Consider the following 25,827-nt stretch of genomic DNA (forward strand, 5'->3'; position numbering starts at 1 on the left):
AGCTGCAGGTGATAAAACTAGACAGTTTGAGCATTTTTTCTGTTAGGTAGAGGGTGAAATGTTGATTGCTTGAATCCAGTGAGGAATTGAGCTAGATCAGGGCTGAGCAACCATTTTAATTAGACTCAATTCACCTTTGATTTAGCTCTATTCCTTCTACATGGCCCTTTCTCTCAGGCTTTTGATTTAGAGCTTGGCAGTCAACCTCATCTTACAAAATAAAGGAGATTTAGATCTCTAATATAGAGGTTTGAGATTTAGATGTTTTAACTTCTTACCCCATACTACTTGAAAATTGGCAATGTCTTTTTTTTTTTTTTTTTTTTTTTTTTTGAGACAGAGTTTCGCTCTTGTTACCAGGCTGGAGTGCAATGGCGCGATCTCGGCTCACCGCAACCTCCGCCTCCCGGGTTCAGGCAATTCTCCTGCCTCAGCCTCCTAAGTAGCTGGGATTACAGGCACGCGCCACCACGCCCAGCTAATTTTTTGTATTTTTAGTAGAGACGGGGTTTCACCATGTTGACCAGGATGGTCTCGATCTGTCGACCTCGTGATCCACCTGCCTCGGCCTCCCAAAGTGCTGGGATTACAGGCTTGAGCCACCGCGCCCGGCAGAAAATTGGCAATGTCTTAAGGGGGAGACTGCGTTTGCAGCATTTTTGCTTGCATCTTTTCAGCCTATCTCCCATCTTTCCCCTTAAAACTCAGGGAACATCGTATTGGGAAAATCAGCTGTGTTGGTGGCTCCCATAATTTTAATTCATAATTTTAGTTCTGTGCCCATTACAAATACCACATATTTACACACAACTGCATAGAGATCTGCTGGTTTCTCTATTGTCCAGTAGAGTCTGAGTTAAGATCTGCAAATGCTCTTGGGAAAGAAAGATCTTTTTGGGCATTTTAGTCCTTCTGTGATTGAAGCTTCCACAGTTCTTCCACATCTCCAGACACATGATTTTTTGTAGTTTATCCAAGCTTTTTTAGTTGTTGCAGTGGGAGTTCCTGCTGATCGTGATCCATCACATCCTACTCAGGACTGTGGTCTGGTTTGAACCAGTTGGATAATTGACATTTGTAGCTCAGCAAAATTGCCTTTAATACATATCAGGTATTAATTTAAAAAAAAAATAATGTAATGTAATTTTAAAAAGCAAACAAAATACACATCAGGTATTATTCATGAATAGTCCAATCTTAGATGTTATGTCCATTAATTTGATTTATTTCTGACAAGGTACAGTTTCTTTAGCTAAGAGTTTTGAATCACCGTATAAGAATAGACCTGCTAAATTTCAGAGTTCATTTAGGCTATAGCTTTTTAGTTTTGTAAAGATCGTATCTATAGTTGTCTTATTTTCAAATTCTTTTCTTTTTTGGCTCGCTGCAACCTCCACCTCCAGGGCTGAAATGATTCTCCTGCCTCAGCCTCCCAAGTAGCTGGGCTTACAGGCACCTGCCATGACACCCAGCTAATTTTTTGTATTTTTAGTAGAGACAGGTTTTACCATGTTGGCAAGGCCGGTCTTGAACTCCTGACCTCAGGTGATCCGCCCGCCTCTGCCTCCCAGAGTGCTGGGATTACAGGCATGAGCCATAGTGTCTGGCCAACACATATTGATGGAACAACGTCAAACAAAGATCCTCCATGGTACCTATATTGTGACTGGGGGAACACAAAACAAACATAATAAATAAACAACTCAGAAGTATGTTAGGTGATAAGTGCTATGGAAAAAAATTAAATGCAAGTACGGAAATCAGGAGTGCCTGGGTGGTTGCAGTTTTAAATAAAACTTCTCTTTGAGAAGGGGGCTTATGAGCAAAAACTTCCAGCTATTTATAGCCGGGCTGCTTCAAAGGATATTTGATGTGAATAGCAAGGTGTGAATTTGATTTTACTTAAGTTTATTAAACAAGATTTTGTGTGTAAGATGCAAGTGTTTGCATCTTTTTAAAAAATGTACCTTAAAGAATCTTTTGTGTTAATATTAAATATGTATTTTTTTATTTTTATTTTTTGAGGTGGAGTTTCACAGTGGCATGATCTTGGCTCACTGCAACCTCTGACTCCCCAGTTCAAGTGATTATCCTGCCTTAGCCTCCTGAGTAGCTGTGATTACAGGCCCCTGCCACCAAGCCCAACTAATTTTTTTTGTTGAGGCAGAGTCTTTGTCGCCCAGGCTGGAGTGCAGTGCCTCCATCTTGGTTCACTGCAACCTCTGCCTCCTGGATTCAAGCAGTTTTCCTGCCTCAGCCTCCAAGTTGCCGGGATTACATGTGTGCGCCATCATGCCCAGCTAATTTTTGTATTTTTAGTAGAGATAGGATTTTGCCAAGTTGGCCAGGCTGATCTCAAACTGACCTCTAGTGATCCGCCCACCTAGGCCTCCCAAGGTGCTGGATTACAGGCCTGAGCCACCGTACTTGGCCAATTTTTTGTATTGTTAGTAGAGGTGAGGGGTTTCACCGTGGTGGCCAGGTTGGTCTTGAATTCTTGACCTCAAATTATCCACTCACCTCAGCCTCCCAAAGTGCTGGGATTACAGACCTGAGCCACGTCGCCCAGCCAATGTGTGCATTTTTATAAGCGTGTTTGACTTAACGTATTTTTTTTTTCAGAGTCCATGAAGCATTTTATTTGTAAATATATGTATTACATCCCTAGAAGAAGAATCCCAGGATTTTCCCTCTTGTGTGTTTTCATCTTGCTTCGTCGTGGTCTGTGATGCCCGCTGAGGTTGTCAGTACAATGAAACCAAACTAGCGGGATGGAAGCAGATTATTCTGCCATTTTTCTAGGTCTTTGAGTTGTACATCAAATCTGGGATGATCACTCCACACTTGTTTAGCCTGTGTGTGAGGTTCACAATGATTTTCTCAGCTCTGTGATTATCAGTGATTTCAAATTCGCCAATGTAACCATGTTTCATCATCACAGTGAGAAACCGGATGATGACTTCGGAGCATGGCCTAATAAGCACCTGGCGTTTGCTTTTCTTTTCGGCATTGTTGATGTTCTTGAGAGCATGAGCGAGGACATTCATGTGCACCATTGTGGCGGCGCATGAGGACTTAAATAATTTAAAATATATATTTTGGCCAGGCGCAGTGGCTCATACCTATAATGCCAGAACTTTGGGAGGCTGAGACAGGTGGATCACCTGCGGTCAGGAGTTTGAGACCAGCCTGGCCAAGATGGGATACCCTTTCTCTACTAAATACAAAAAATTAGCTGGGCTTGGTAGTGCATACCTATAATCCCAGCTATTTGGGAGGCTGAGGGAAGAGAATTGCTTGACTGCAGGAGGCAGAGGTTGCAATGAGCTAAGATAGCGCTATTGCACCTCCAGCCTGAGCAACAAAAGAAACTCTATTTAAAAAAAAAAAATGCATACACTAAGAAATAGAAAATCTGACCGAGTGCAGTGACTCACTCTTGTAATCCCAGCACTTTTGGAGGCTGAGGCCTGCGGATCATGAGGTCAGGAGTTTGAGACCAGCGTGACCAACATGGAGAAACTCCGTCTCTGCTAATACTACAAAAGTTAGCTGGGCGTGGTGGCGCGTGCCTGTAATCCCAGCTACTCAGGAGGCTGAGGCAAGAAAATTTCTTGAACCCAGGAGGTGGAGGTTGCAGTGAGCCGAGATCATGCCATTGCACTCCAGCCTGAGCGACAGCAAGACTCTGTCTCAAAAAAAAAGAAGAATAAATAGAAAATCCTTCATGAGTTAGTTCATAGTTGAGCTACAGTTTTTATCATGCATATTCTAATATCACTGATGAAGTATTTATAAGATGGGAGTATGCTATATATAATGTTTTGTTAAAATGCTGATTGTAATGTTAAGCCTGTTCATATAGCAATATAATTAATTGTCTGCTGTTGTGCTGAATGTGTTTGGGAATTTAGGTACTGTAAAAGTTGTATTAACTAATGTACATATATTACATGAGTGTCTTTTGAACTTTTAACAACTTTTGTGAGTTCACTGAAAAGTTTAGTGTTATTAATCTTATTTCCATGCATTTAAAAAGTAAGAAAAAGTGAGTAAGATGCCTCTTCTCATTAGGTGCTTTTTAATAATTGCTTGTTTTATAGGACTATTGCTTTTGTTTATTCTTTTCAGAGAAAATTTGTCAAAGAATCTTTACTTGATATCTCAAATGGATAGTGATCAGTTCATCCCAATTTGGACAGTTGCCAACATGGAAGAAATAAAGAAGTTGACTACAGATCCTGATCTAATTCTTGAAGTGTTAAGATGTATGTAAAAATACCTTTTAGCTTTTTTTTTTATTTTACACATTACATTTTATTTTGACTTCTGATCATATAGAGAATTGTTTTTTACTGCCCTCAACCCGTTTATTTTGTTGTTTTGTTCCAGATTCTCTTTTTTTTATTTTTGGGTGTAGGACAGGGTCTTGCTCTGTCACTCAGGTGGCAGTATTGTGGTGCAAATCGCAGCTCACAACAGCCTTGAACTCCTGGGCTCAAGCCATCCTTCTACCTTTTTTTTTTTTTTTTGGAGACAGAGTCTTGCACTGTGGCCTGGGCTGGAGTGCAGTGGTGTAGTCTCAGCTCACTGCAGCCTCTGCCTCCTGGGTTCAAGCAATTCTCCTGCCTCAGCCTCCCAAAGAGCTGGGATTACAAGCACCTGTCACCACGCCCAGCTAATTTTTTTCTATTTTTTAGTAGAGAGGAGGTTTCACTTTGTTGTTCAGGCTGGTCTCGAACACCTGACCTCATGATCCACCTGCTTCGGCTTCCCAAAGTGCTGGTATTACAGGCATGAGCCACTATACCCAGCCTTTATACAGCTTCTGTTGCAATTCTGCACCTTGGTTGTTCAGCATCATGCTTGCTTAAGAATTAGCCAGGACCTGTAATCCCAGCTACTTGGGAGGCTGAGGCAGGAGAATCACTAGAACCCAGGAGACAAAGATTGCAGTTAGCCGAGATGGTGCCACTGCATTCCAGCCTGGGCGACAGAGCCACCCCATCTCAAAAAAAAGAAAATTTTTTTTTCAATTAAATTTAATTTAAATTAAATCTCATTTTTCTGGACTATTAGATATTGTTATCACACAACCTTTAAAAATGTGTTTCAAGCTTTTGAACCCAAATAAGAGGTGCATTTTATGTCATATCCCCAATACACACCATATACCTACCCCCAACTAAAAATATTTGTAACAGACATGTTGATTTTACAACCTACTAATGAGTTGCAATGGGCAGTTTGACAAATACTGCTCTGAAGTTTGGTAATGAATTTTTATTTTTTTGCGACAGAGTTTCGCTCTTCCTACCCAGGCTGGAGTGCAATGGCGCAATCTTGGGTCACCGCAACCTCCACCTTCTGGGTTCAGGCATTTCTCCTGCCTCAGCCTCCTGAGTAGCTGGGATTACAGGCACGTGCCACCATGCCCAGCTAATTTTTTTTTTTGGGGGGAGGTTTGCTTGTCTGTGTGTGTGTGTGTGTGTGTGTGTGTTTTAGTAGAGACGGGGTTTCACCATGTTGACCAGGAGGGTCTCGATCTCTTGACCTCGTGATCCACCCTCCTCGGCCTCCCAAAGTGCTGGGATTACAGGCTTGAGCCACCGCGCCTGGCCTCCGAATTTTTATTTCTTGATTGAAGCTTTAAGAATTTTTGCTGGATTTTATGTATTGTATCTAGTATTTCTTGATACTAGGTGGGTTTTGTTAATTATTTGAGGGAGTAAAGGCAGATCTTCACCCTTTTTTGTGAGAAGGAGTTTCGCTCTTGTTGCCCAGGTTGGAGATCTCAGTTCAGCGCAATCTGTGCCTCCCAGGTTTAAGGAATTGTGCCACAGCCTCCTGAGTAGCTGAGATTACAGACATGTGCCACCATGTCTGGCTAATTTTTGTATTTTTAGTATAGCTGGGTTTTCTTCAGGTTGGTCAGGCTGGTCTTGAACTCCTCACCTCAGGTGATCTGCCTGCCTTGGCCTCCCAAAGTGCTGGAATTACAGGTGGGAGCCAGCACACCCCACCAGATTTTCACTTTTATATGAGATGTGTTGAAAATGTTTAAAAGTTTACAAGACACAAAAATGTTTAAAATAGCAAGTCTGATAATAGACTTACATGGGAATAGATTTCCATTCCCAGAGGATTACAAACATTTATGGAATCTCTCATTGGTTTGTAAAGACATTTCTTAAAATGGCACAGTCTGTCTACATAAAAATTGACAAAGAGAGACAGAATTCCTACCTGTTCAGGCTGGAACCTGGCTTTTATACCCATGCCATCACACTTGCTTCTTTTATTGTATGTACTTACCTACTCAGGGAGATCTGGTATATTACCTCCATGAAGAGACTAGAAATAAATGTTTTGGCCATTTGGTACTGTAGTATAATAATTCCGTATGATCAGCATTTAAAAGATGGCTTTTGAGTCTGTGTAGTATGCAAGATTAAGTTGAAATCAAGACTGGCTTATAATTTGTATGTAGTTCTTGGTTTAAGGACTTCTTGAACTTTAATCTTAGGAAGAAATTCTTCATATCAGATCTTACTACATTCCTTAGAGTAGTGTTTTGCTAATGAAAATATGATAATTTCTGTTAACATCCAGTTATCTATCCAATCGTTATCTCAATGAAGAATTTGGTTATTGTATAAAAGAAATTTGCCTTATTAGATACATGTTTTATGCTCCCTGAAGGCAGTGTCAAAGTTAAAGTACTCTGAATATTTTTTCAGTGAATAACATTTGATAGTGTTCTTTTTACATATAAATCTCAAAAAAATTGTCATACCTATAATCTTTGATTCTACAATTTAGTTTCTTTAGAATATTAACACAACATCTGCAAATTTACTCAGTTGGAAAGTAAATTGGAAAGTAAATTGATTAGTTTTTTAATGAAATTAATAATATCACTACTTGTCACTTTTTTTCTTTTTTCTCTTTTTTTTTTTTTTCCAGTAATGGCTATAAGCAATACTTGTCACTTTTGAATGATACGCTTTCTTTTAAATTTCAGCTTCTCCCATGGTACAAGTTGATGAGAAGGGTGAGAAAGTGAGACCAAGTCATAAGCGTTGTATTGTAATTCTTAGAGAGATTCCTGAAACTACACCAATAGAGGTAAATTATTAATCATTGTTAACACTAAAAGTTCTCTGTTTAAATTGGAAGAGGTTTCTCCTGCCTTTTGTGGGAAAGAAAAACAAATTAGAAGAGGTACATAAGCAAAATGTAAGCCAGTGCCTTCATCAATTGCTGTGTGTTAATTTGTTTCATTAATCCCGAAGTACGAGAATGGTATAGAGGAACGAAAAGATATAATTCTGTTTTCTTAGAAGGGTAGACTAAATATTGCAGTGAAACTAATTCTGAATTTGCTAGATTGATTTCATGGCAACTAGTATATAAATAGACTATTTTGGGATCTTGAGAATTCATCTGTAAGAATGAATGAAAAACGAGATTTTGATTAAGGTTTAAGGAAGCAGGACTAACCCTGTTCAGCAAAATGTTATATAAAGCGGCCGGGCGCGGTGGCTCAAGCCTATAATCCGAGCACTTTGGGAGGCCGAGGCGGGTGGATCACGAGGTCAAGAGATCGAGACCATCCTGGTCAACATGGTGAAACCCCGTCTCTACTAAAAATACTAAAAATTAGCTGGGCATGGTGGCGCACGCCTGTAATCCCAGCTACTCAGGAGGCTGAGGTAGGAGAATCGCCTGAACCGAGGAGGTGGAGGTTGCGGTGAGCCGAGATCGCGCCATTGCACTCCAGCCTGGGTAACAAGAGCGAAACTCCGTCTCAAAAAAAAAAATATATATATATATATATTATATAAAGCAAATTTGGCAGTCATAAAGACGGTGTGGTACAGGTACCAGAATAAAATAATATTTGAATGAAACACAATAAATTTGACTATTAGGCTCTACTAGCTATTATGTACTTCACAGTTATTTAAAGCCAAAGGCTTTTTTATCTGTTTTACTGATGAAGTAACTGATTGTTAGGATGGTTAAGTAGCTTGCTCAAGGATACATGGGCTCTTAAATGATAGGAGTTTGAGTGTGAACATGATCGCTCTGATCTGTATCCCATGTCATAATCACTTGCCGCAGAGCTTCATATTAAGTTCCCATGATATACATTAAAGAGGATGAGGATTAACTAGTAACTGACATTGTACTTTATTAGCCATTGAGAATAGAATTTTATTTTACTTTTTTGTGACAGGGTCTTAGTCTGTCACCTGGGGTAGAGTGCAGTGGCACAGTCGTGGCTTACTATATAGCCTTGACCTTATGGGCTCAAGTGATCCTTGCACCTCAACCTCCTGAGTAGTTGGAACTACTGACACATGCCACCATGCCTGGCTAATTTTTGTACTTTTTTGTAGAGATGGGGTTTTGCCATGTTGCCCAGGCTGTTCTCAAGCTCCTGGGCTCAAGTGATCTGTGCACCTCAGCCTCCCAAAGTGCTGGCATTACAGGCACAAGCCACTGTGCCCACTTCACTATCGTTTTTATAGTTATGATAATTCATATTCTGAATACGTAAAGAGTGCATACACATAAAAACAGATAAAGCTGGGCATGGTGGCTCACGCCTGTAATCCCAGCACTTTGGGAGACTGAGGCGGGTAGATCACCAAGTCAGTAGATCAAGACCACCTTGGCCAACATGGTGAAACCCTGTCTTTAAAAAAAAAAAAAAGTTTAAAAAAAAAAAAAAGGCATCAAATGTTTTGTTGGGTTTTCAAGGGGTTTTTGGTTTTTGCTTCTTTTAAATTTTTTTATGTTAAAAAAAATTTTTTTTCCTCAATCAATGGTTTTCTGAGACAGGGCCTTGCTGTGTTGCTGAGGATGGAATACAGTGGTAGAATCGTAGCTCATTGCAGCCTCAAACTCCTTTGCTCAAGCCATCCTCCCACCTCAGCGTCCAGAGTAGCTGTGGCTACAGGTACCCACCACTACACCCAGCCAACTTTTAATTTTTTTTTGTAAAGATGTGTCTGGCTGTGTTGTCCAGGCTTGTCCTGAACTCAAGCAATTCTCCTGCCTCAGTCTCCCAAAGTTCTGGGATTTATAGGAGTGAGCCACTGAGCTCCCAGGCTGCATTTTACTTTTGCTATTTCAGTAGATATTTTCTTTCCTTCTTTTACTTTTTTTTTTTTTTTTTTTTGAGCCTGAGTCTCACTCTGTCACCCAGACTGGAGTACAGTTGTGTGAACTAAGCTCACTGCAACCTCCGCCTCCTGGGTTCAGGCAATTCTCTTGCCTCAGCCTCCCAAGTAGCTGGGATTACAGGTGCCTGCCACCGCACTTGGCTAATTTTTTTTGTGTGTGTGTATTTTTAGTAGAGACAAGGTTACACCTTGTTAGCCAAGATGGTCTCGATCTCCTGACCTTGTCATCCTCCTGCCTCAGCCTCCCAAAGTGCTGGTATTACAGGTGTGAGCCACTGGCACCCGGCTCCTCCTTTTACTTCTTAAGGATACTTAATGTTCACTATCTTGCTTATCTATCTATATCTATATAGATATAGATATAAATAATTTGTTTTGTTTTGTTTTGTTTTGTTTTGAGAGGGAGTCTAGCTCTGTTGCCCAGGCTGGAATGCAGTGGTGCCATCTAGGCTTACTGCAACCCCCACCTCCTGGGTTCAAGCATTTCTCCTGCCTCAGCCTCCTGGCTGGGATTACAGGTGCACGCCACCATGCCTGGCTAATTTTTGTATTTTTAGTAGAGATAGGGTTTTACCATGTTGGTCAGGCTAAGTCTTGAATGCCTGACCTCATGATCCACCTGCCTCCCAAAGTGTTGGGATTATAGGCTTGAGCCACTGCACCTGGACTTTTTTTTTTTTTTTTAAGTATCTTTCAATCCATTAACTGTTTTACCATCTTGAGTTTTAGTAGTCGCCCTTTTTCTGAGTCCATATAGCTGTTGGAATTTCTGTTTACATTTATACTGATTATGGAAAAGAAGATATATTTGCACAGATCTATATTTGTGTATGTTGTGTATTTGTGTATGTTGTTAGCAAAGCATCTGGCTTAAATGAGAATGCATGAAAATTTTTATTGCCTAGAAAATGTTTTTTTTTTTTTTTTTTTTTTTTTTGAGACGGAGTTTCGCTCTTGTTACCCAGGCTGGAGTGCAATGGCACGATCTCGGCTCACCGCAACCTCCGCCTCCTGGGTTCAGGCAATTCTCCTGCCTCAGCCTCCTGAGTAGCTGGGATTACAGGCACACGCCACCATGCCCAGCTAATTTTTTGTATTTTTAGTAGAGACGGGGTTTCACCATATTGACCAGGATGGTCTCGATCTCTTGACCTCGTGATCCACCCGCCTCAGCCTCCCAAAGTGCTGGGATTACAGGCTTGAGCCACCGCGCCCGGCTTAGAAAATGTTAATGAAGAATATCACTTGTCCTGTGGCAGGCCAGGCAGAAAAAGGACTGGGGAGATTTCACTATGAGGAGTATTTAGCTTGCCACTGGAAGTAAAATACTTACGCTTTGCTGTTTGTAAAATAAATCATTTCAAAGTCATGTACAAAATGCATCTCCTGGCCAAGTGGGTTGGCTTATGCCTAGAATCTCAGCACTTTGGGATGCTCAGGCAGAAGGATCGCTTGCATCCAGAAGTTTGAGACCAGACTCAAATATATCTCCTATTAACTCCGTATTTGTTTTGAAACACAGTCTATCCGCAATAGAAAAATGGGCAAAAGTTAACAAGTGGAGTGATAGGAAAGATCAAAGACATGAAGAGATGCTCAACATTACTAGTAAACAAACAAAAAATGCCAATTATTGATGTATTTTTTAGAGTTAACTGTTTTTTTTTTTTAGGAAGTGAAAGCTTTGTTCAAAAGTGAAAACTGCCCCAAAGTGATAAGCTGTGAGTTTGCACACAATAGCAACTGGTATATCACTTTCCAGTCAGACATAGATGCACAACAGGTAAGAAGAAAACGTTTTTCTGATACAAGTCTATCCCAGTAGCAAAATAAGTAGTGATATATTTTGATTGAGAATATGTGTCTTTACACTGATGTTTATCAAGACTAGTGAGTACCTTGGTTACCCTTTTGCTTTTGCTCAGTTGGTTTCCTTGTTGATGATCTTCCTAAAGTTTTTCAGTTTTGATTTAGAAAGTTTGTTTTCTGTTGATAAGAATATTGACATAACAGTTTTAAAATTAACATAGGGATTGAGAACCATGAACTTAGTAGTATTTTTAGTATGTAGTGGGTCAAAAAATTCTTGGAATTTTGACTTGATGGTTTTATTCTTGTTAACGTGTCTTAAAGAGAAATGATAGTCCTTTGAAACAAAAATATACCAATGATAGGAGTGTTGGCCAGGCAAGGTGGCCCACACCTGTAAATCCAGCACTTTGGGGAGGCTTAGGCAGGCAGATCAAGGTCAGGAGATCGAAACCATCCTGGCCAACATGGTGAAATCACATCTCTACTAAAAATACAAAAAAAAAAAATTAGCTGGGCATGGTGGTGCACACCTATAGTCCCAGCTACTTGGGAGGCTTGGGGCAGGAGAATTGTCCCACCAGGGGCAGAGATTGCAGTGAGCTGAGATATCGCCACTGCACCAGTGCAAGACTTTGTCTCAAAAATTTAAAAAGTGTTTAAAATCACTCATGGATTTTTTTTTTCTTTTCTTTCTTTCTTTCTTTCTTTCTTTCTTTCTTTTTTTTTTTTTTTGACCAACCCTCAATTATAGATAGACCAGGAAGATTTTTATTTAAAAAAAAAAATGTATTTCTTTTTTTCTTTTCTTTTTTTTTTTTTTTTTGTAGGGGGACAGAGTCTCGCACTGTTGCCCAGGCTGAAGTGCAGTGGTGTGTTCTCAGTTCACTGCAGCCTCCGCCTCCCAGGTTCAAGCAGTTCTCTGCCTCAGCCTCCGAAGTAGCTGGGATTAGAGGCTCATGCCACCACACCCAGCTAATTTTTGTATTTTTAGTAGAGACGGGGTTTTACCATCTTGGCCAGGCTGATCCTTGAACTCCTGACCTCATGATCCACCTGCCTCGCTCTCCCAAAGTGCTGGGATTACAGGCGTGACCCACTGCGCCCATCTGATTGATTATTTTCAAATTGGTTTCTAGGGATATTTTGGGTCTGTTTTCAGTTTTAATGCATTCTGTCTGCAGTAATCCATGGGGGCTTTTCTATAATAAAGATGAACCATAGTTGAAAAGGCCTAAAATTTTTACTTTTTCAATCTCTATTCACCTGCACAGTGGAATTACCTGCATAATTTTTTTTTATAGTTTAATACTGAACTCTCTTAATAAAGATGACTTTACTGAAATGTTTGGATGCTAATGAAAGTTTTTTTGTGCTTTGTTAACAGGCTTTTAAATACTTAAGAGAAGAAGTTAAAACATTTCAGGGCAAGCCAATTATGGTAAGAAATATAGGAGAGCAGTGTGAAACCAGAACAGGTTTTGGTTTGTCTGTATAAGAATTTTAAAACTACAGACAGAAAATATTTTATGAAAACCTATAGTGACTTTCAAAAAATTTCTGGCTTGGGCCGGGCGTGGTGCCTCACGCCTGTAATCCCAGCACTTTGGGAGTCCAAGGCAGGTGGATCATTTGACATCAGGAGTTCAAGACCAGCCGTGCTAATATGATGAAACCCTGTCTCTACTAAAAATAGAAAAAATTAGCCAGGCGTGGTGGCACATGGCCTGTAATTCCAGCTACTCAAGAGACTGAGGCAGGAGAATTGCTTCAACCTGGGAGGCGTAGGTTGCAGTGAGCAGAGATTGCACCGCTGCTCTCCAATCTGGGCGACAGAGCGAAACCTTGTCTCAAAAACAAAACAAAAACAAATTTTTGATTTGTATTATGTGTTACTTCAGAAAATTCTCTGATAAGGCATGAAAATACTTTGCATACAGCATTTCTTTACAAAGGGGTAACTCCAAATAGCATGCTGACGAGATAATTCCAGATCTCAAAATGAGCAATAGGAATAATTTTTAGTAACAGAAATAAAAAATATTCACAGTACTTTCAACCTCATCTCAATTAATTGCATCACTACATTAACATACAACCATTTGGGAACCTAGGCATTGTTATTGATGACACTTGTTCCTATCTTTACATGTCTAATCTGTTCTGAGGTTCTGTGAAAATACTTTCTAAAAATCTCCCACTGTTTAAGCTTGAACACTTGGAATAGCCTCCTAACTGCTGTGTTATCAGCCTTTTACCCCCTTAACAGTCTGTTCTTTGCTATCAGAGCTAGTGTTCTAAATTATGATCCAGTAACATACATTTAGTTTGACTTGGTCCTCATTCCCCAAGTGCTGTAATTCTTCTTCTTCTTTGTAAATGTAATACATTCTTACTAATTCCTCTGTGTTGAACTCTTACCGTGTATCACTTTGTTTTAAGCACTTTACTTGTATTGACTCATTTAATCCTTACAAGAAAGAACCAGGCCGGGCGCGGTGGCTCAAGCCTGTAATCCCAGCACTTTGGGAGGCCAAGGCGGGTGGATCACAAGGTCAAGAGATCGAGACCATCCTGGTCAACATGGTGAAACCCCGTCTCTACTAAAAATACAAAAATTAGCTGGGCATAGTGGTGCGTGCCTGCAATCCCAGCTACTCAGGAGGCTGAGGCAGGAGAATTGCCTGAACCCAGGAGGCGGAGGTTGCGGTGAGCCAAGATCGCGCCATTGCACTCCAGCCTGGGTAACAAGAGCAAAACTCCGTCTCAAGAAAAAAAAAAAAAGAAAGAACCTAATGAGGTAGTACTTTTGTTTTCTTCACTTTACTATCGAGGATAAGGCATGAGAGTAATACATAACCAGTAAGTGGAAGAACTAGGGTAAAAGTGGCTACATTTATTAAGCTTCTGTGAACTTAACCATATTTAAATCTCATCAATGTTGTGATATAAGTGGGATTATTAGTTTCTGTATTACAGACGAGGCTATTTTCTAGCTGTCATTCTACTGTGATGTTCTTCTCCCTGTTATCTTTCCCTGCTTTGAGGCTTTTATATTCTCCTGAGTCTTCTTAATAGCTTTAACGTTTTCTTGTATTTCAGATGTAGATCTTTTGTATATCTGTAATTAATTTGATATATAGTGTAAGATAGGGATCTAGTTCTATTTTTTCCCCATATTTAGAAAGACATTTATCTCAACTCTTAATTTATTGTTTCATAAATTTTATAAATATAAAAACTCCTCAAACTAGATCCAAGAGATCTAGTTTCAACAAAACAGATTCTCTGTTTTCTTTGAGTTCTGCTTCCCTGAACCAATATGGCTGTTTTGTTTTGTTTTTGAGATTGGGTTTTTTCTTTCTGTCACCCAGGCTCGAGTGCAGTGGCATGATCACGGCTCACTTCTGCCTTGACCTCTTGGGGTCAAGTGATCCTCCTTCCTCAGCCTCCCAAGTAGCTGGGACCACAGGTGCACACCATCATGCCTGGCTAATTTTTAAATTTTTGTAGAGTTGGGGTCTTACTGTGTTGCCCAAGCTGGTATCAAACTCCTGAACTCAAACAATTCTGCCATCTCAGCCTCCCAAAGTGCTGGGATTACAAACGTGAGCCACCACACCGTGATTGCATTCCTGGATATCACTGTTTTATTTTATTCTATTTTATTTTATTTTATTTTTTGAGATGGAGTCTCATGTGTTGGCAGGCTGGAGTGCAGTGGCATGATCTCAGCTCGCTGCAACCTCTACCTCCTGGGTTCAAACGAGTCTCCTGCCTCAACCTCCGGAATAGCTGGGATTACAGGCGCCTGCCACCATACCCAGCTAATTTTTGTATTTTTAGTAGACAGGGTTTCACCATATTAGCCAAGCTGCTGTCGAACTCCTGACCTAAGGTTATCCACCCACCTCAGCCTCCCAAAGTGCTGAGATAACAGGCATGAGCCACCACACCTGGCAAGATGTCACTGTTTTAATTATTGTCGTTTTACAGTATCCTTATTTACTTCTGCTGGTTCTTTGTCCTGGATCTTATTTTTCAGAATTGTCTTGGCTATTCTTAGATCATTACATTTTCACACAAATTTTAGAATATTTGTCTAGTTTCAACAACCAACCAAACAAAATCTGTAATGGAATTAATGGAATTGTGTTTAATTTATTGGTTAAATTGGGGATAGCTGGCTGTTTTAGCCTACGTTATACACTATTGTGGTAACTATTAGGTATTTCAGTGTTAAGTCTGAAATTACTGCTTTAAAATAATTTTGGTTGCTTTTTCTTCTTCTTGGTATCTTACTGATTTTTTTTTTTTTTTTAATGTTTTAGTGTCTGCAGCAACCTTGCTGAGCTTGTTTTTGGTGGGTCTTTTGGATTATCAGCCTAAGAGATCATATATCTATGGATAATCACTATTTTGATTATATCTCCCATTTCTTATTTCTATTGCTTTTGCTGGAAGTCTCAAGTATAGTAGTAAAAACATAAATATTTTATTATAAGTAATGTTTTTCTCTGCCATTTTAGTTTTTCTTGATGCTTCTTTTGATTAACCATCACATAGCAATATAAGTTTCAAGGAAATTCACATTAACTGTATACCATTTATTAAAATCAAATGACCTAACACCTGGAAAGACAGGTACAGAAGCAAGAAATAGCTATACTCCAATCCTGGAGGTGCCTTCTGCCACCAGCTATTTTATCTTGAGTGTGTCATGCCAACCTGTAAGGTTCTAGTTTGCTTCTTTGTAGTGTGCATGCTTCTCATTTTCAAAGTTCTGTGATTCAGAAGTGATTACATTGGAGGAAAGGGGCATTAAGTGGATAAGGTTTATCCATCTGTTTCCTAATTTATTGATGATTTCATTAAGAGGCAGTGCTTCATTCTGTTTTAATTGTGATTTCTGTGCCTGGCAATAACTGTTATCAGTTCCCTTCAGCCTAAGGAACTTCCATTAGTGTTTCTTAACAGTACCCATGAGCAATGAATTCTTAGATTTTCCTTAACTAAAAATGTCTGATATTTCACACGCCTTTATTTTATTTATTTGTTTGTTGTTGTTGAGACAGGGTCTTGCTCTGACCCAGGCTGGAATGCAATCTTAGTTCACTGCAACCTGGCCTCAAGCAATCCTCCCACCTTGGTGCCCACGCCACCCCCACCCCCCTATCCTAATTAGCTGGGACAACAGGTGCATGCCACCATGCCCAGCTAATTTTTCTATTTTTGGTAGAGGCAGAGTTTTGCTACATTGTCCAGGTTGGTCTCAAACTCCTGAGTGCAAGCGATCCCCCTACTTTGACCTCCCAAACTGCTGGGACTATAGACAGTGAGCCACTGTGCCCAGCATTTTTGATGGGTATTTTCCATGGAAACAATTCAGGGATGACAGCTAAATTTATTTTCCATCCTTTCAAGATATCATTCTGGGCTGGACTAGGGGACTCATTCCTATAATCCCAGTACTTTGGGAGGCTTCAGCGGGTGGGTCATTTGAGGTCAGGAGTTCAAGACCAGCAAGGTCAGGAGTTCAAGACCAGCCTGGCCAGCATAGTGAACCCCATCTCTACTAAAAATACACAGATTAGCCGGGCATGGTGGCAGGTGCCTGTAATCCCAACTACTTGGGAAGCTGAGGCAGGAGAATTGCTTGAACCTGGGAGGTGGAGGTTGCAGTGATCTGAGATTGCTGTGCCATTGCACTCCAGCTTGGGCAACAGAGACAGACTGTGTCTCAAAAAAAAAAAAAAAAAAAGGAGCCGGGTGCGGTGGCTCAAGCCTGTAATCCCAGCACTTTGGGAGGCTGAGGCGGGTAGATCACAAGGTCAAGAGATTGAGACCATCCTAGTCAACATGGTGAGACCCCGTCTCTACTAAAAATACAAAAAATTAGCTGGGCATGGTGGCGCGTGCCTGTAATCCCAGCTACTCAGGAGGCTGAGGCAGGAGAATTGCCTGAACCCAGGATGCGGAGGTTGCAGTGAGCCGAGATCGCGCCATTGCACTCCAGCCTGGGTAACAAGAGCGAAACTCAGTCTCAAAAAAAAAAAAGATAAATCATTCTGGACTCTTGTTTCTGATGAGATATTCATCATCATTTACATGGCTATTCCCATGTATATGATGTGTCCTTTTTCTTTGCCTGCTGTCAAAATATTTTATTTTTTGTTTTTAGTAGGTTGGCTATGGTGTATCTAGTATGGTTTTTTTTTTACTCATCATACTTGGCAAATACTAAACTTCTTGGCTCTGTAGGTTGATGCTTTTCACTGCATTTGGGAAGTTTCCAAATACTTGCCAAATCTTTTCTCTGCCCTCCCTTCTTCTTTCTTTTTATGGGACTCCAATTTTTTTATGTTGGACTGATTGATATCAGTGAGATTCTATTCATTTTTCTTAAACCTATTTTTATTGTTGTGTTCTCCAGGTTGGATAATTTCTGTGGATTTGGGTTCATCTTCAAGTTCACTGCTTTTCTTTTGCTATCCCCAATGTAGTAAGACTCTCCAGTGAAATTTTTTACATGCTGTATTTTAGAGTTTCCGTTTTTAAAAGCATTTCTTTTCTCTCTGCTCTGATTTCCCCTTAATTTCAATTAATTAGAAAAATAATTATTATCTATGAATATATTTACTTGTGAAAGCTGGATTGAAACCTTAGTCTGCAGTCTAACATCTGGGTCATCTTGGAGTCCTTTTTTCCCCTCTTTTTTTTTTTTTGATTCTTTTTCATTTGCAGTTCCATGCCCTGAAAAGTTTCTTTCATTGCTGTTTTCTTGACTAGCGGACTTTTTTTTTTTTTTTCCTTTTTTTTGAGACGGGGTCTCGCTCTGTTGTCCATGTTGTAGTGCAGTGGCACTATTTTAGCTCACCACAACCTCCACCTCCTGGGTTCAAGAGATTCTCCTGCCTCAGCCTCTGGAGTAGCTGGGGCTGCTGGTACGTGCCTCCATGACTGGCTAATATTTGTATTTTTAGTAGAGACAGGGTTTCACTCTGTTGGCCAGACTGGTCTCAAACTTGTGACCTCATGATGTGGCTGCCTCAGCCTCCCAAAGTGTTGGGATTATAGGTGTGAGCCACTGCGCCCAGCCTAGTGGACTATATTTTTAAAATAATGATGTTTACTTGATTTTAGTTCCTTAGGGAACATTTTAACATTAAAGTATACTATAATGTATGACATTACGTTAGTAAAAGCAATAGCCATAATTATTTTTGAGGTTAAAGTCCGTTTGTCAAGTTTGGCCATAATTCATTTCCTATTGTTTGGTTGCAGTATTAAGAGTGGAGGAGGGTTCCTGCCCTGTCGCTGTAAGGATCGTAAAACATAGCTTTCATACATTCATTCAAGTGGTAGTTTTATGCTTTCACATGTGTTTTTTCATTTGATATTCCTAGTAACTTGGTGTGCCTTGTGCTTCTAATCTAACCTTTACATATCTTCGTATTATATATCTTGAGCATCCCAAATCGTAAATTTGAATTGCTCCAAAGTTTGTTTTTGAGTGCTAACATGCTGCTCGGTGGAAATGCTCATTAGAGCATTTTGGATTTTTGGATTTCGGATGCTCAACTGGAAAATACAATGGGAATATTCCAAAATACAAAAAAACTGGTACCAAGCATTTTGGGTAAGGTATAGTCAACCTTTGGTTTTATTAAAAGGGTCAGCAAACTTTTTCTTTAAAGAGCCAAACAGTGAATATTATAGATGTTGCTGGCCATGTGATTCCTGTTGCAGCAACTTGTAGGGCAAAAGCAGCCACAAGCAATGTGTAAAATGGTCGGCTTTATAAATTTACCAAGCGTTAGAGCATTTTTTTCCCTTTTTAAACTTAATATAAGAATTTGAAGCATATAAATTGATAAAATGGCATAATTACTGTTTACCCATTATCCAATTGTTTCCCCAATTTATTTTACTTTATTTTATTTTATTTTATTTTTTTTTTTTTTTTTTTTGTTTGTTTGTTTGTTTGTTTGTTTTTTGAGATGGAGTTTCGCTCTTGTTACCCAGGCTGGAGTGCAATGGTGCGATCTTGGCTCACCACAACCTCCGCCTCCTGGGTTCAGGCAATTCTCCTGCCTCAGCCTCCTGAGTAGCTGGGATTACAGGCACGCGCCACCATGCCCAGCTAATTTTTTGTATTTTTAGTAGAGACGGGGTTTCACCATGTTGACCAGGTTGGTCTCGATCTCTCGACCTTGTGATCCACCCACCTTGGCCTCCCAAAGTGCTGGGATTACAGGCTTGAGCCACCGCGCCCGGCCTTTATTTTATTTTTTAAAGAGATAGGGTCTCACTTTGTTGCCCAGGCTGGAGTACAGTGTTGTGTGATCATAGCGCACTACCAGTTTGAACTCCTGGGCTCAAGGGATCCTTGTGCCTTCATAGTAGCTGACTCAGCTAATTATTTTGTTTGTTTTTGTGGAGATCGGGTCTTGCTGTCTTGCACAGGCTGGTCTCAAACCCCTGACAAGTGATTTCCCCGCATTGGCCTCCCAAAGTGGTGGTGTGATTACAGGCCTGAGCCACTGTGCCCAGCCTCCCATCCTCCCCCCCTTTTTTGAGAAAGAGTCTCGCTCTGTCTCCCAGTCTAGAGTGTAGTGGCATGATCTCGGCTCACTGCAACCTCCACCTCCCTGCTTCAAGCAATTCTCTGCCTCAGCCTCTCAAGTAGTCTCAAATAGCTGGGATTACAGGCTAATTTTTATATTTCTAGTAGAGACAGGGTTTGACGATCTTGGCCAAGCTGGTCTTGAACTCCTGACCTCGTGATCCACCTGCCTCAGCCTCCCAAAGTGCTGGGATTATAGGTGTGAGCCACCACACCCCATCCCATCCCACAATTTTTAAATTTTGGCAAAATACACACAAAATTTATCATCTTAACTGTTCTTATTTTTTTCTTTTATCTTTTTCCCCCATCTTAACTCTTTTTAAGTGTACAGTTTAGTGGTATTAAATACATTGATAATGATTTGCAGCCATCACTGCCATTTATCTCCCGAACTCTTTATCTTGTGAAACTGAAACTCTATACTTGTTACCCAATTTTAACAGTTAGTAGAAAATGACCATTCTTGTTTTCTCTATGTTCCCACTCATTTCTCTACAACTTCCATCATCTTGAAGCAAATCTCAACCTTAATTTCAAATTTCATTCATAAATAAATTAGAATTTGTATCTCTAACAAGAGGGATTCTTTCCTTTTTTTTTTCTTTGTATTTGTTTAGGCCGTGTCTTGCTCTTTTGCCCAGGCTGGAGTGAAGTGGTGCAGTCTCAACTCATTGCTACCTCCACCTCTCTGGGTTCAAGTAGTTCTCCTGCCTCAGTCTCTCTAGTAGCTGGGATTACAGACATCCATCACCATGCCTTGCTAAGTTCTGTATTTTTTCATAGAGACAGGATTTCACCATGTTGGCCAGGCTGGTCTCAAACTCCTGATCTCAAGTGATCCGGCCACTTCGGCCTCCCAAAATGCTGGGATTAGAGGCATGAGCCACTGCACCTGGCCAGGATTCTTTCTTATGACATGGTGACAGTATCATCATCAGACTTTTAAAAAATGAACAATGTCTTGAACATTATCGAATATCTAGTCACTGTTCATATTTTCTTGATTTCCCTTCTTTCTTTCCTTTTTTTCTCTTTAAAAATCTGGGCCGGGCATGGTGGCTTATGCCTGTAATCCCAGTACTTTGGCTGGCCCAAGGCAGTTGGATCACATGAGGCCAAGAGTTCCAGACCAGCTCGCCCAACACTGTGAAACCCTGTCTCTACTAAAAACACAAAAATATTTAGCCAGGAATTGTGGCTTATCCCTGTAATCCCAGTTACTTGGGAGGCTGAGGCTCGAGAATCATTTGATCCTTGGAGGTGGAGGTTGCAGTGAATTGAGATCGCAGCACTGCACCCTGTCCTTGGCAGTAGCGTGAAACTGTCTCAAAAAAGAAAGTAAAATAAAAATCTGTAGTTTTTTTCTTATACCTTTGTATTTTTTCTTTAGAAAGTTAATGGGTAAGATAGTAATAATCTGTCTTGCAAAGTTTCTTGGAATATAGATTTTGCTACCTTTATTCTTTTTTGTTTGGTTGATTTTTTTTTTTTCATAAGAGTTGTCAGATCAGAGCTACCTTTATTCTTGAGTGTAGTTTAACATGATCCTCTGTCCCCTCTCCTGTTTTTCCTGCAAGTTGATAGCTAGATCTTATTTTTCTTTCTTCCTTTTTTTTTGTTTTGTTTTTTGAGACATGGCCGTCATGGACGGTAACTATATATTGATCTGTCTCCTATATTTCATGCATATTGGTAGCAAGAGGCATGATCAGAATTGGGTTTGATTTTGGGACAACAGGGAGTCTACAAAAGCTAGCCGCTATGTTCATTGATTTGTTAATTCATCAGAGATTGTAAAAATGGTAGTATTGCTCTTACCTGTTTTTCATTTATTAGAAACTCATATTCATCTTCATTACCCTGAGTTACAGGTTTATGTGAAATCCATGTTACATGCTTGAGTCTAGCTTTTATTACCAGTTTTTAAAAAAACTGTTTATTGATTTTTTTTAAGCAGATTTTTAACTCTGTTTTCGGTTTTGAATATTTAAATATATTTGGGGTATTTACTGTTGATGTTGATTTTGGCCTCTTTGAATTGACTCCTGAGACCTTTTGTTACAGCCGTAGCACTCTTTACTAGTTCCCTTGCTGTGCACTTTGTCAAGATATTCCAGGCTTTTAAACATTTCATATCAAAGACCTGAAGTCAACCAATTCTTTTACGTCCTACTTTATGGGTAAATGGTATTTTGTGGACCACTGCCTAGATGCAAGTATTTGTGTCTACTGGTTTCTTCATTGTTTCTGGTTCAAGGGATTCTCCTGCCTTGGCTTCCCGAGTAGCTGGGATTTATAGGTACATCCCAAGTGGGATGACACCACACTTGGCTTTTTTTTTTTTTTTTTTTCTTTTTTTTGTAGAAATGGGGTTTCACTGTGTTGGCCAGGCTGGTCCCAAACTCCTGACCTCAGGTGATCCATCCGTCTCGGCCTCCCAAAGTGCTGGGATTACAGGCAGGAGTCAGTGCGCCCAGCCGCCTTGTCTCTTGTTAAATTTTTTTTTCGCAATGTATTCTGAAGTCACTCCATAATAGTATTTAGAGCATTTTTTCAATTATTTTTTACATTCATGATACTCAGTTGTTTGGATGTACATGTTTTATTCAGCGGTTGATGGACTGTTGGGTTGCTTCTGGGCCTCATGGGTTTCCTTGCCTTTTACAATTGGTGTTAGCAAATAGTCATGTGCTTATATTTCTTTCTCACAGCTTTATTAAGGTATTATGTAATAGGCAAATAAAATTGTATACATGGTTTTTGGTGTTGCAGACATTTAAAGTCAGCAATTTTGCATTATATAATACGTTATTATTAACTATCATCACACTGCTGTACAACGGCTCCCCAGAATTTATTCTAACTGAAACTTTATACCCTGTGATCAACATTTCCCCAGTCTGTCCCTCCCACAGTCCCTCCTTCCCCCTGTCCTTAGCTTATGATAACCACCATTATACCCGCTCTCTCTATGAGTTCAGCCTTGTTAGATTTCGCATACAAGTGAGATCATGCAGTGTTTGTCTTTATGTGCCTGCCCCTATTTCGCTTAGCATAATGTCTTCTTGGTTCATTCAGGTTTTCACAAATGACAGGATTTTCTTTTTTAAGACTGAATGCATCTGGGCACAGTGGCTCACGCCTGTAATCCCAGCACTTGGGGAGGCCAGGGGAGGCCGAGGCGGGTGGATCACCTGAGGTCAGGAATTCAAGACCAGCCTGGCTAACATGGTGAAACCTCGTCTCTAGTGGAAATACATAATCAGCTGGGTGTGGTGGCAGGCGCCTGTAATCCCAGCTACTCAAGAGGCTGAAGCAGGAGAATTGCTTGAACCCAGGAGGCAGACATTGCAAGCCAAGATCGCACCGCTGTACTCTAGCCTGGGTGACAGAGAAAGACTCTGTCTCAACAACAACAACAAAAAGAATGGTGTTCCAGTGTGTGTGTACACCACATATTCTCCGTCTATTCATTTGCTGTGGACCCTAGGTTGTTTCCATATGTTAGCCGATACAAATAATGCTACAACACATGTAATAGTACAGATACCCTTCAGCATACTAATTTCATTTCCTTTGGATATACATAGGATTGCTGAGTCATAGGGTAGTTCTATTAAATTTTTAACTTTTTTGAGGCAGAGCCTCACTCTGTTCCCCAGACTGGAGTGCAGTGGCACAGTTTCAGCTCAACGCAATCTCAGCCTCCCAAGTAGCTGGATTACAGGCATGCACCACCACACCCAGCTAATTTTTGTATTTTTAGTAGAGACGGGGTTTCACCATATTGGCCAAACTGGTCTGGAACTCCTGACCTCAGATGATGTGCACTCTCTGGCCTCCCAAAGTGCTGGGAATACAGGCATGAGCCATTGCATCTGGCCGATTTTTAACTTCTTTGAGGAATCTTCATGCTAGTTTCCATAATGGCTGGACTAATTTACCTTCCCACCAACAGTATACAGAAGTTCCTTTTCTCTATGTCTTCTCTAACACTTACTGTTATTTTTTTGTTACACTAATTTAAAAGAGATGTGACATGCTGTCTATGATTTCAGTTTACATTTCTTTGATGATTGGTGATTCTGAGTACTTTTACATACGCCTGCATTTACTTTATGAGTGAGTTTAGCATCTATTTCATATGTGAAAGAGCCATTTGCCCTTTTTTTGTTCTGTGAACTCTGTTCATTTCTGTAACCCAGTTATATATAGCATTTTTGGGCCTTTTCATGTCTGTTTTTACAATTTGTGTATTAAAGATACTGGTGCCCCTGCCTGTAATGAGCTCCAGTTATTTGGCTGGGCATGGTGGCTCATGCCTGTAATCAAAGCACTTTGGGAGGTGGGCGGATCACAACCTCAGGAGTTCCTGACCAATCTGGGCAACAATGTCTCTACTAAAAATACAACAACAACAAAAATTAGTTGGGTGTGGTGGTGTGTGCCTGTAATCCCAGGTGGCTACTCAGGAGGCTGAGGCAGGAGAATCATGTGAACCCGGGAGGCAGAAGTTGCAGCTAGCTGAGATCACGCCATTGCACTCCAGCCTAGGAGACAGTTAGAGACTCAGTCTCAAAAAAGAGCTACCAGTTACTTTTACTATTTTGACTTAGTCTTCTGGGAGATTTTACTCTGCTTGTTGTTTAGAGACAGTGTGTTGCTCTAATGCCCAGGCTGGAGTGTGGTGGGGCACATAGCTCCCTACAGCTTACAACTCCTGGGCTCAAGCAGTCCTCCCCACTCTGCCTCCCAAGTAGCTAGGACTACAGGTTGTGTGCCACCATGCCCAGATTTTTTTTGTGGTTTTCGGTAAGAGATACCTCTCACTGTGGTATCCAGACTGGCCTCAAACTCCTGGGCTCATGCGAGTCTGCCCGCTTTGCTTCTCAAAGTGCTAGGATTACAGGTGTGAGCCAGTATACCTGGTGGTTTTGACGTGTGTGTGTGTGTGTGTGTGTGTGTGTGTGTGTGTTTACCGTGTTTACTGTGGTTTTTATACCATGAAAACATTTTTATTATTAAGTTGTCATTTTCTTTTGTTCTACTGATTCTACCTTAGGCAGAAGTAGTATAGTCATGTAAAATATATGTTAAAATGTAAATTAAATGTTTTAAAAATATACACTTAATTCTTTGTTGCTATAATGTGTTCCTCTTCTAGGCAAGGATAAAAGCCATCAATACATTTTTTGCTAAGAATGGTTATCGATTAATGGATTCTAGTATCTATAGTCAGCCCATTCAAACTCAAGTACAGTATGCCTCCCCAGTCTTTATGCAGCCTGTATATAATCCTCACCAACAGTACTCGGTCTATAGTATTGTGCCTCAGTCTTGGTCTCCAAATCCTACACCTTACTTTGAAACACCGCTGGTAAGTGAGTTCCTTATAATAAAATATAACAATATTTTTAATTTGAGCTGACATTTTGATTAAATCAGTTGGAGTGGGATTTCATTTGTGTTTACACTGGTTACTTTTGGGCTTCTATTTTATTTTTTGTACTTTTCATAGAGATGGAGTTTTGCCGTGTGTTGCCCAGGCTGGTCTCAAACTCCTGTGCTCAGGCAGTCCACCCGCCTCGGCCTCCCAAAGTGCTAGGATTATAGGCATGAGCCACAATGCCCAGCCACTTTTTGGCTTTTAAACAGTGATATGGATATCTAATAGTCCGTACCAAATATATGTATATGACTAACAGTTGAACTATTAGAGTGTGTAATTTTATTCCATAAAATTTGCTGAGTGAATTGAAAGAACAGACTGGTTGAGTTTTGCGTGATTTTCAGTGCATCTTAGTGTTGTGAAATGTCAGACCAGAACATTCTTTATTAAATTATGAACTATTTATTGTTCATAAATCTAGCAGTACTTCAAGTGAATATTGCAGAAGTGAATCAGTAAAATGTTTTAAGATATTTCTGGCTTGTAAAAGATAAATTGATAAGTTCATTAAGGTTCTTGTGACCCCCACACCAGATTTTGCCTGTACCATTAATATTGTTTAAACATAATTTTCTTCTAGGCTCCCTTTCCCAATGGTAGTTTTGTGAATGGCTTTAATTCGCCAGGATCTTATAAAACAAATGCTGCTGCTATGAATATGGGTCGACCATTCCAAAAAAATCGGTAAGATAAAAACCATAGCTGGCATGTATTTTAAGCAATTCCTAATGGATCTTAAGGCATTA

At 40.2% G+C, this 25,827-nt stretch overlaps 1 protein-coding gene and 1 pseudogene across 6 annotated transcripts in view; one reads left to right on the plus strand and one right to left on the minus strand.

The window, feature by feature from the left end:
- Positions 1–25,827, plus strand: part of LARP4 (La ribonucleoprotein 4) — an 83,331-nt gene that overhangs the window by 32,068 nt on the left and 25,436 nt on the right. For all 6 annotated transcript variants that reach the window (XM_074402635.1, XM_010349807.3, XM_074402636.1 and 3 more), the window contains 6 exons: positions 4,132–4,268; positions 7,025–7,128; positions 10,867–10,977; positions 12,391–12,444; positions 24,797–25,009; positions 25,662–25,765. In XM_074402635.1, coding sequence (XP_074258736.1) covers positions 4,132–4,268; positions 7,025–7,128; positions 10,867–10,977; positions 12,391–12,444; positions 24,797–25,009; positions 25,662–25,765 — 723 coding nt within the window. The remainder of the gene's footprint in view (positions 1–4,131; positions 4,269–7,024; positions 7,129–10,866; positions 10,978–12,390; positions 12,445–24,796; positions 25,010–25,661; positions 25,766–25,827) is intronic.
- LOC141585117 (small ribosomal subunit protein uS8-like) lies at positions 2,607–3,056 on the minus strand (annotated as a pseudogene).

This window comes from Saimiri boliviensis, chromosome 7, assembly GCF_048565385.1.
Source record: "Saimiri boliviensis isolate mSaiBol1 chromosome 7, mSaiBol1.pri, whole genome shotgun sequence".
NCBI classification, from domain to species: Eukaryota; Metazoa; Chordata; class Mammalia; order Primates; family Cebidae; genus Saimiri; species Saimiri boliviensis.